Raw genomic sequence first — 12,113 nt, 5'->3', positions numbered from 1 at the left:
CTCTGTTTAGTGAGTCCTCCAGATCAGAGGCAGTAGTGATGACCAGGGATGTTCTCTGTTTAGTGAGTCCTCCAGATCAGAGGCAGTAGTGATGACCAGGGATGTTCTCTGTTTAGTGAGTCCACCAGATCAGAGGCAGTAGGGACGACCAGGGATGTTCTCTGTTTAGTGAGTCCACCAGATCAGAGGCAGTAGGGATGACCAGGGATGTTCTCTGTTTAGTGAGTCCTCCAGATCAGAGGCAGTAGTGATGACCAGGGATGTTCTCTGTTTAGTGAGTCCTCCAGATCAGAGGCAGTAGGGATGACCAGGGATGTTCTCTTGATAAGTGTGTGAATTGGACCTTGTTCCTGTCCTGCTAAGCATTCAAAATGTAACAAGTACTTTTGGGTGTCAGGGAAAATGTATGGAGTAAAAAGTACATTATTTTCTTTAGGAATGTAGTGAAGTAAAAGTAAAAGTTGTCAAAAATATAAATAGTAAAGTAAAGTACAGATACCCCCCAAAAAACAAGTTAAGTAGTACTTAAGATTATTTTTACTTAAGTACTTTACACCACTGGTCCTTGGTTCCAAATATTGGGGAAGATGCCAGAGCTAAGGATGATGTTAAAGAGTTTTAGTATAACCAATTGGAATTTGTGGTCTGTATATTTTATAATTTCATTTAGGATACCATCAACACCACAAGCCTTTTTGGGTTGGAGGGTTTGTATTTTGTCCTGTAGTTCATTCGATGTAATTGGAGAATCCAGTGGATTCTCTAGTCTTTAATAGTTGATTCTAAGATTTGTATTTGATCATGTGTATGTTTTTGCTGTTTGTTCTTTGTTATAGAGCCAAAATGTTTGGAGAAGTGCTTTACCCGTACATCTCCGTTTTGAATAGATAATTCTTTGTGTTGTTGTTCGTTTAGTGTTTTCCAATGTTCCCAGACGTGGTTAGAGTCTATGGATTCTTCAATCACATTGAGCTGATGTCTGACGTGCTGTTCCTTCTTTCTCCGTAGTGTATTTCTGTATTGTTTTAGTGATTCACCATAGTGAAGGCGTAGACTCAGGTTTTCTGGGTCTCTATGTTTTTGGTTGGACAGGTTTCTCTATTTCTTTCTAGGTTTTTGCATTCTTCATCAAACCATTTGTCATTGTTCATTTTCTTAGGTTGTCTTCTTGTAATGTTTAGATTTGGAACTGAGAGGTTAAATATACTGCCGAGGTTTACACCTTTACTATTGCAGTGAAACATTTTGTCCAGGAAGTTGTCTAAAAGGGATTGAATTTGTTGTTGTCTAATTGTTTTTTGGTAGATTTCCACACTACTTTCCTTCCATCTATAGAATGTCTTAATATTATTCAGTTCCTTTAGCTTTGATGCCTCATGATTGATCATAACTCTGTTCGTGTAGACTGTGATTTTGCTGTGATCTGACAGGGGTGTCAGTGGGCTGACTGTGAACGCTCTGAGATACTCTGAGTTCAGGTCAGTGATAAAGTAGTCTAAAGTACTACTGCCAAGAGATGAGCTATAGGTGAACCTACTGTAGGAGACCCTTCAAAGCCTACCATTGACTATGTACATACCCAGCGTCCGACAGAGCTGCAGGAGTTGTGACCCATTTTTTTGTTGTTGTTATGTTGTGCTAGAGGGGCATACGGGGGAGGGAATGCTGTCACCTCCAGGCAGGTGTTTGTCCCCCTGTGTGCTGAGGGTGTCACCCTCCCAATTGGTTTCAGGTTTTGCGGCCGGAGTCCGCACCTTTGGGGGGGGGGTACTGTCACGCCCTGACCATAGAGAGCCCTTGTTTCTCTACGGTGTAGTAAGTCAGGGCGTGACGAGGGGGTGTTCTAGTTTAACATTTCTATGTTGGTGTTTTGGTTTGGTTCCCAATTAGAGGCAGCTGGTAGTCACATTTCGTTGTTTGTTTATTGATTTATTTGCTTTTGCTTAAAGTTTCACTTTGTAAATAATATTTGGAACTCAACATCCGCTGCGCCTTGGTCCCGTTCTTACGACAACCGTGACAGGTCTGCTCTATAACAAATTAGCATACCCCCTGAGTCTCTTCCCTGTTTCACACATGGTAGTTTGGTGGATGGGACTACCAGCTCTCTGTAACCTAGAGGGCAACCAGTGGGTCCATCTCCTCTATACCACCTGGTAGTGTGGTGGATGGGACTACCAGCTCTCTGTAACCTAGAGGGCAACCAGTGGGTCCGTCTCCTCTATACCACCTGGTAGTGTGGTTGATGGGACTACCAGCTCTCTGTAACCTAGAGGACAACCAGTGGGTCCGTCTCCTCTATACCACCCACCTAGTAGTGTGGTGGATGGGACTACCAGCTCTCTGTAACCTAGAGGGCAACCAGTGGGTCCGTCTCCTCTATACCACCTGGTAGTGTGGTGGATGGGACTACCAGCTCTCTGTAACCTAGAGGGCAACCAGTGGGTCCGTCTCCTCTATACCACCTGGTAGTGTGGTTGATGGGACTACCAGCTCTCTGTAACCTAGAGGACAACCAGTGGGTCCGTCTCCTCTATACCACCCACCTAGTAGTGTGGTGGATGGGACTACCAGCTCTCTGTAACCTAGAGGACAACCAGTGGGTCCATCTCCTCTATACCACCTGGTAGTGTGGTGGATGGGACTACCAGCTCTCTGTAACCTAGAGGGCAACCAGTGGGTCCATCTCCTCTATACCACCTGGTAGTGTGGTGGATGGGACTACCAGCTCTCTGTAACCTAGAGGGCAACCAGTGGGTCCATCTCCTCTATACCACCTGGTAGTGTGGTGGATGGGACTACCAGCTCTCTGTAACCTAGAGGGCAACCAGTGGGTCCGTCTCCTCTATACCACCTGGTAGTGTGGTGGATGGGACTACCAGCTCTCTGTAACCTAGAGGGCAACCAGTGGGTCCATCTCCTCTATACCACCTGGTAGTGTGGTGGATGGGACTACCAGCTCTCTGTAACCTAGAGGGCAACCAGTGGGTCCATCTCCTCTATACCACCTGGTAGTGTGGTGGATGGGACTACCAGCTCTCTGTAACCTAGAGGGCAACCAGTGGGTCCATCTCCTCTATACCACCTGGTAGTGTGGTGGATGGGACTACCAGCTCTCTGTAACCTAGAGGGCAACCAGTGGATCCGTCTCCTCTATACCACCCACCTGGTAGTGTGGTGGATGGGACTACCAGCTCTCTGTAACCTAGAGGGCAACCAGTGGGTCCATCTCCTCTATACCACCTGGTAGTGTGGTGGATGGGACTACCAGCTCTCTGTAACCTAGAGGGCAACCAGTGGGTCCATCTCCTCTATACCACCTGGTAGTGTGGTGGATGGGACTACCAGCTCTCTGTAACCTAGAGGGCAACCAGTGGGTCCATCTCCTCTATACCACCTGGTAGTGTGGTGGAGTGGACTACCAGCTCTCTGTAACCTAGAGGGAAACCAGTGGGTCCGTCTCCTCTATACCACCCACCTGGTAGTCTGGTGGATGGAACTATCCCTATTTCTCTCTCTCCCTATCTCTATCTCTCTCTCTCTCTCTCTCCCTCTCTATCTCGCTCTCTCTCTCTCCATCTCGCTCTCTATCTCTCTCTCTCCCTCTCTATCTCGCTCTCTCTCTCCCTATCTCTCTAGCTCTCTCTCTATCTCGCTCTCTATCTCTCTCTCTCTCTCTCTCCCTCTCTCCCTATCTCTCTCCCTATCTGTCTCTCTCTCTCTCCCTATCTCTCTCTGTCTCCCTCCCTCCCTCTCTCTCTTTCTCTCTCTCTCATACAGTAGATACCTGTAGTGATAGACATGGATCGGGTTTCAAGTCAACCCCATATATATTATATTATCCACTGTAGGCTGCAATTATTGATCGATCATCAGACGTTTACTGTAAGCCTGGCCATTATTGATCTAGTTAAGATGATGTGATTGATGGATATATGACAGATTATATTACAGAACATGATGCTTTTTCCTATTGCAGCTGAATGGCTTTAATGATGTATCTGTTATGATGACAGACAGCAGGGTGTTTTCTCATACAGGTAAAGTGGGCAGACAAACTGGGTTTGAACCCGCACTGTGTTAGCCCCCTGAGCTAAAGCCTAGACCACATTGGACACATTGTTGCACTACAAGACTGTGTTAGCCCCCTGAGCTAAAGCCTAGACCACATTGGACACATTGTTGCTTTATTTCCCCTTCTCATTTTCTATTTGAGTCATTTAGCAGACTCTCTGATCCACTACAGTAGGGAGTCATTTAGCAGACTCTCTGATCCACTACAGTAGGGAGTCATTTAGCAGACTCTCTGATCCACTACAGTAGGGAGTCATTTAGCAGACTCTCTGATCCACTACAGTAGGGAGTCATTTAGCAGACTCTCTGATCCACTACAGTAGTGAGTCATTTAGCAGACTCTCTGATCCAGAGCCACTACAGTAGTGAGTCATTTAGCAGACCCTCTGATCCACTACAGTAGTGAGTCATTTAGCAGACTCTCTGATCCAGAGCCACTACAGTAGTGAGTCATTTAACAGACTCTCTGATCCACTACAGTAGTGAGTCATTTAACAGACTCTCTGATCCACTACAGTAGTGAGTCATTTAGCAGACTCTCTGATCCACTACAGTAGTGAGTCATTTAGCAGACTCTCTGATCCAGAGCCACTACAGTAGTGAGTCATTTAGCAGACTCTCTGATCCAGAGACACTACAGTAGTGAGTCATTTAACAGACTCTCTGATCCACTACAGTAGTGAGTCATTTAACAGACTCTCTGATCCACTACAGTAGTGAGTCATTTAGCAGACTCTCTGATCCAGAGCCACTACAGTAGTGAGTCATTTAGCAGACTCTCTGATCCAGAGCCACTACAGTAGTGAGTCATTTAGCAGACTCTCTGATCCAGAGCCACTACAGTAGTGAGTCATTTAGCAGACTCTCTGATCCACTACAGTAGTGAGTCATTTAGCAGACTCTCTGATCCAGAGACACTACAGTAGTGAGTCATTTAGCAGACTCTCTGATCCAGAGCCACTACAGTAGTGAGTCATTTAACAGACTCTCTGATCCAGTGTCACTTCAGTAGTGAGTCATTTAGCAGACCCTCTGATCCAGAGCCACTACAGTAGTGAGTCATTTAGCAGACTCTCTGATCCACTACAGTAGTGAGTCATTTAGCAGACTCTCTGATCCAGAGCCACTACAGTAGTGAGTCATTTAGCAGACTCTCTGATCCACTACAGTAGTGAGTCATTTAACAGACTCTCTGATCCAGAGCCACTACAGTAGTGAGTCATTTAGCAGACTCTCTGATCCAGAGACACTACAGTAGTGAGTCATTTAGCAGACTCTCTGATCCAGAGCCACTACAGTAGTGAGTCATTTAGCAGACTCTCTGATCCACTACAGTAGTGAGTCATTTAACAGACTCTCTGATCCAGAGCCACTACAGTAGTGAGTCATTTAGCAGACTCTCTGATCCAGAGCCACTACAGTAGTGAGTCATTTAGCAGACTCTCTTATCCAGAGCCACCACAGTAGTGAGTCATTTAGCAGACTCTCTGATCCAGAGCCACTACAGTAGTGAGTCATTTAGCAGACTCTCTGATCCAGAGCCACTACAGCAGTGAGTCATTTAGCAGACTCTCTGATCCAGAGCCACTACAGTAGTGAGTCATTTAGCAGACTCTCTGATCCAGAGACACTACAGTAGTGAGTCATTTAGCAGACTCTCTGATCCAGAGCCACTACAGTAGTGAGTCATTTAGCAGACTCTCTGATCCAGAGCCACTACAGCAGTGAGTCATTTAGCAGACTCTCTGATCCAGAGCCACTACAGTAGTGAGTCATTTAGCAGGCTCTCTGATCCAGAGCCACTACAGTAGTGAGTCATTTAGCAGACTCTCTTATCCAGAGCCACCACAGTAGTGAGTCATTTAGCAGACTCTCTGATCCAGAGCCACTACAGTAGTGAGTCATTTAGCAGACTCTCTGATCCAGAGCCACTACAGTAGTGAGTCATTTAGCAGACTCTCTGATCCAGAGACACTACAGTAGTGAGTCATTTAGCAGACTCTCTGATCCAGAGCCACTACAGTAGTGAGTCATTTAGCAGACTCTCTGATCCAGAGCCACTACAGCAGTGAGTCATTTAGCAGACTCTCTGATCCAGAGCCACTACAGTAGTGAGTCATTTAGCAGACTCTCTTATCCAGAGCCACCACAGTAGTGAGTCATTTAGCAGACTCTCTGATCCAGAGCCACTACAGTAGTGAGTCATTTAGCAGACTCTCTGATCCAGAGCCACTACAGCAGTGAGTCATTTAGCAGACTCTCTGATCCAGAGCCACTACAGTAGTGAGTCATTTAGCAGACTCTCTGATCCAGAGACACTACAGTAGTGAGTCATTTAGCAGACTCTCTGATCCAGAGCCACTACAGTAGTGAGTCATTTAGCAGACTCTCTGATCCAGAGCCACTACAGCAGTGAGTCATTTAGCAGACTCTCTGATCCAGAGCCACTACAGTAGTGAGTCATTTAGCAGACTCTCTGATCCAGAGACACTACAGTAGTGAGTCATTTAACAGACTCTCTTATCCAGAGACACTTACAGCAGCGATTAGGGTTAAGTGCCTCTGTACATGGGCACACGGTCTGATTATTCACTTAGTTGGCTCTGGGATTAACCGCTAGTCTACCTGGGATTAACCACTAGTCTACCTGGGATTAACCGCTAGTCTACCTGGGATTAACCGCTAGTCTACCTGGGATTAACCGCTAGTCTACCTGGGATTAACCACTAGTCTACCTGGGATTAACCGCTAGTCTACCTGGGATTAACCGCTAGTATTCCTGGGATTAACCGCTAGTATTCCTGGGATTAACCGCTAGTCTACCTGGGATTAACCGCTAGTCTACCTGGGATTAACCGCTAGTCTACCTGGGATTAACCACTAGTCTACCTGGGATTAACCGCTAGTCTACCTGGGATTAACCGCTAGTATTCCTGGGATTAACCGCTAGTATTCCTGGGATTAACCGCTAGTCTACCTGGGATTAACCGCTAGTCTACCTGGGATTAACCGCTAGTCTACCTGGGATTAACCACTAGTCTACCTGGGATTAACCGCTAGTCTACCTGGGATTAACCGCTAGTCTACCTGGGATGAACCGCTAGTCTACGTGGGATGAACCGCTAGTCTACCTGGGATTAACCGCTAGTCTACCTGGGATTAACCGCTAGTCTACCTGGGATTAACCACTAGTCTACCTGGGATTAACCGCTAGTCTACCTGGGATTAACCACTAGTCTACCTGGGATTAAGTCTACTTGCATGTTCTCTTCTTTCCTCTCCTTCTCTCCTCCTCCAGGTCCTACCTGGACATGCTGAAGGTCATCACGTTTAGCTACCTCTTCTGGTTCGTCCTCACCATCATCTTCATCACCGGCACCACCCGTATCAGCATCTTCTGTTTGGGCTATCTGGTGGGATGTTTCTACTTCCTGCTGTTCGGCAGGGAGCTGCTGCTCAAACCAATCAAAAATATCCTCCACTACTGGGACTTCCTGATTGCCTATAACGTGTTTGTGATCACCATGAAGAACATCCTGTCTGTGAGTAGGACACACACACACACACACACACACACACACACACACACACACACACACACACATACACAGTAGGACATACAATTCCACTTTAAACGAACAACAACTCATAAAGGCTTCATAGAGCATTCGTAAAGTCTTCATAAGCACTACATAGATGCTTCACGTATATCATAAGAAATGTCATACTACTGAGATGGTGATCTGAAAAGGTCCTTCCGTCCGGCAGTGTGACATCAAGCCTTTTCGCTTCCATTCATCTGAAGTAGTGCCCTTTAAAGGGAATAGGGGGGATGTGAGATCTGATATCTGGTCTCCGTGTTCAGATCCTGGCCTGTGGCTACATCAATGTCCTGATGGTCAACAACTGTTGGCTCATCCAGCTCCTCAGTCTGGTCTGCACCATCAAGGAGTATAAGGTCATCACTAACAGAGACTTCAAACGTAAGTCTCTGACTTTCATGAAGCAATGAAACCATGTTTTATGAACGTGACGAAATGTAGAAATGATGTTACTAAAGGTGTTTCCATCTGCTCCATCTGTCTTCTCCATCTGTCTTCTCCATCTGTCTTCTCCATCTGTCTTCTCCATCTGTCTTCTCCATCCGTCTTCTCCATCCGTCTTCTCCATCTGTCTGCTCCATCTGTCTTCTCCATCTGTCTACTCCATGCGTCTTCTCCATCCGTCTTCTCCATCTGTTTGCTCCAACTGTCTTCTCCATCCATCTTCTACATCTGTCTTCTCCATCCATCCTAACCATCTGTTTGCTCCATCTGTCTTCTCCATCTGTCTGCTCTATCTGTCTTCTCCATCCGTCTTCTCCGTCTTTCTTCTCCATCTGTCTTCTCTATCCATCTGCTCCATCTGTCTTCTCCATCTTCTCCATCTGTCTTCTCCATCTTCTCCATCTGTCTTCTCCATCTGTCTTCTCCATCCATCTTCCATCTATCTTCTTCATCTGCTCCATATGTCTGCTCCATATGTCTTCTCCATCTGTCTTCTCTATCCATCTTCTCCATCTGTCTTCTCCATCTGTTTTCTCCATCTGTCTTCTCCATCCATCTTCCATCTATCTTCTTCATCTGCTCCATATGTCTGCTCCATATGTCTGCTCCATATGTCTGCTCCATCCATCTGCTCCATCTGTCTGCTCCATGTGTCTCCTCCATCTACTCCATGCGTCTGCTGGTTGTGTATTGTATGCGTGTCTGTCTGTCCGTGCTGTCTCTAGCTGCGGACGGTGGTAAGAAGTGTGATCTGCCCAGCGACGAGGCTGGGATCATCTGGGACAGTATCTGTTTCGCCTTCCTGCTGTTGCAGAGACGAGTCTTCATGAGTTACTACTTCCTGCATGTGGTGGCTGACATCAGGGCCTCACAGATACTGGCCTCCAGGTATACACTTACTGTGTGTGTGTGTGTGTCTTCAGGAAGGTAATACTTCTTAAGCTTTGTGTCCAAACTACCTTCATTATACCAGCTAACCCTTTGTATCTGTGATGTCATCGTGTATCTGTGATGTCATCGTGTATCTGTTCTTACCCCGCTGTAGTACTGTGATGTCATCGTGTATCTGTTCTTACCCCGCTGTAGTACTGTGATGTCATCGTGTATCTGTGATGTCATCATGTATCTGTTCTTACCCCGCTGTAGTACTGTGATGTCATCGTGTATCTGTTCTTACCCCGCTGTAGTACTGTGATGTCGTCATGTATCTGTGATGTCATCGTGTATCTGTTCTTACCCTGCTGTAGTACTGTGATGTCATCGTGTATCTGTTCTTACCCCGCTGTAGTACTGTGATGTCATCGTGTATCTGTTCTTACCCCGCTGTAGTACTGTGATGTCATCGTGTATCTGTGATGTCATCATGTATCTGTTCTTACCCCGCTGTAGTACTGTGATGTCATCGTGTATCTGTTCTTACCCCGCTGTAGTACTGTGATGTCATCATGTATCTGTGATGTCATCATGTATCTGTGATGTAATGTATCTGTTCTTACCCCGCTTTAGTACTGTGATGTCATGTATCTGTTCTTACCCTGCTGTAGTACTGTGATGTCATCATGTATCTGTTCTTACCCTGCTGTAGTACTGTGATGTCATCATGTATCTGTGATGTCATGTATCTGTTCTTACCCTGCTGTAGTACTGTGATGTCATCATGTATCTGTCTTACCCTGCTGTAGTACTGTGATGTCATCGTGTATCTGTTCTTACCCTGCTGTAGTACTGTGATGTCATCGTGTATCTGTTCTTACCCCGCTGTAGTACTGTGATGTCATCATGTATCTGTTCTTACCCTGCTGTAGTACTGTGATGTCATCATGTATCTGTGATGTAATGTATCTGTTCTTACCCCGCTTTAGTACTGTGATGTCATGTATCTGTTCTTACCCTGCTGTAGTACTGTGATGTCATCATGTATCTGTTCTTACCCTGCTGTAGTACTGTGATGTCATCGTGTATCTGTGATGTCATGTATCTGTTCTTACCCTGCTGTAGTACTGTGATGTCATCATGTATATGTCTTACCCTGCTGTAGTACTGTGATGTCATCGTGTATCTGTTCTTACCCCGCTGTAGTACTGTGATGTCATCATGTATCTGTTCTTACCCTGCTGTAGTACTGTGATGTCATCATGTATCTGTGATGTAATGTATCTGTTCTTACCCCGCTTTAGTACTGTGATGTCATGTATCTGTTCTTACCCTGCTGTAGTACTGTGATGTCATCATGTATCTGTTCTTACCCTGCTGTAGTACTGTGATGTCATCGTGTATCTGTGATGTCATGTATCTGTTCTTACCCTGCTGTAGTACTGTGATGTCATCATGTATCTGTTCTTACCCTGCTGTAGTACTGTGATGTCATCGTGTATCTGTTCTTACCCCGCTGTAGTACTGTGATGTCATCATGTATCTGTGATGTCATCATGTATCTGTGATGTCATCATGTATCTGTGATGTCATCATGTATCTGTGATGTCGTCATGTATCTGTTCTTACTCTGCTGTAGTACTGTGATGTCATCATGTATATGTGATGTCATCATGTATCTGTGATGTCATCATGTATCTGTTCTTACTCTGCTGTAGTACTGTGATGTCATCATGTATATGTGATGTCATCATGTATCTGTGATGTCATCATGTATATGTGATGTCATCATGTATCTGTGATGTCATCATGTATCTGTTCTTACTCTGCTGTAGTACTGTGATGTCATCATGTATATGTGATGTCATCATGTATCTGTGATGTCATCATGTATCTGTTCTTACTCTGCTGTAGTACTGTGATGTCATTATGTATATGTGATGTCATCATGTATCTGTGATGTCATCATGTATCTGTTCTTACTCTGCTGTAGTACTGTGATGTCATCATGTATATGTGATGTCATCATGTATCTGTGATGTCATCATGTATCTGTGTGTTTCAGAGGGGCTGAATTGTTCCAGGCTACTATAGTGAAGGCAGTCAGAGCCAAACTGGAGGAAGAGAAGCAGTCTATGGAACAGCTGAAGAGACAGTAAGTCCAGGTGTTTCTGTACATTCGGCGCTGCAGAGATTCATAACCATTAAAGGCACAGACTTTTCAGAGTTGGATTGGTGCAACGTGATATAAAGTACACTGGACCCTCTCCGATTCGCCTACCGCCCTGACAGATTCATGAACGATGCAATCACCATTGCGCTTCACACTGCCCTCACCCACCTGGATCAGATGAATGCATATGTGAGGATGTTGTTCATTGACTACAGCTCGGCCTTCAATACCATATTAGCTCATTAGAAAGCTCACGGCCCTGGTTCTCTACTCCTCCCTATGCAACTGGGTCCCCCCCCCCCCAGGTGATAAAGGTAGGCAACATCACCTCCTCGACACTGATTCTCAGCACAGGGGTCCCACCAGGGTGCGTCCTCAGTCCCCTCCTGTACTCCCTGTAATACCCACGACTGACTGGCCTCACATGGTTTCAACTCCATCGTCAAGTTAGCTGACGACACGACAACGACGGCGTGGTGCCAGGTAAACAACCTCTCCCTCAACATCTGCAAAACAAAGGAGGCTGTTTGTGTACATCTGGAGGTACCAGGCTGGACACGCCACCCCCCCATCCTCATCAACGGGGGCCGCCGTGGACACGGTCAATAACTTCAAATTCCTCGGCATCCACGTCTCAGAGAAGCCGAAATGGTCTAAACACACGGACACCTTTAGTGAAGAAGGCACGACAGTGACTGTCCCTGAGGGCACTCACAGTGTTCTACAGGAGCACCATCGAGAGCATACTGTCAGGCTGCATCACAGCCTGGTACAGAAAACTCTACCGCGGCTGACCGCAAGGCTCTTCAGAGGGTGATACGTGTAGGCGAACGCACCATTGGGTGTACACTGTCTGCCCTACAGGACACCTATACAACACCAGATGTCGCAGGAAGGCCAGGAAGATCATCAGGGACCTCAAGCATTTACATTTACATTTACGTCAT

General features: G+C 46.0%; 1 protein-coding gene across 1 annotated transcript in view; it reads left to right on the top strand.

Annotated features, from left to right (window-relative positions):
• Window positions 1–12,113, top strand: part of LOC115169224 (piezo-type mechanosensitive ion channel component 2-like) — a 186,800-nt gene that overhangs the window by 109,530 nt on the left and 65,157 nt on the right. Inside the window, 4 exon segments of the mRNA XM_029724697.1 lie at window positions 7,373–7,616; window positions 7,940–8,057; window positions 8,846–9,008; window positions 11,059–11,148. Coding sequence (XP_029580557.1) covers window positions 7,373–7,616; window positions 7,940–8,057; window positions 8,846–9,008; window positions 11,059–11,148 — 615 coding nt within the window.

This window comes from Salmo trutta, chromosome 31 (genome assembly GCF_901001165.1).
Source record: "Salmo trutta chromosome 31, fSalTru1.1, whole genome shotgun sequence".
In the NCBI taxonomy this organism is placed as follows: Eukaryota; Metazoa; Chordata; class Actinopteri; order Salmoniformes; family Salmonidae; genus Salmo; species Salmo trutta.
The sequence above is the reverse complement of the archived record's forward strand: the minus strand, read 5'-3'. Positions and strand labels throughout refer to the sequence as shown.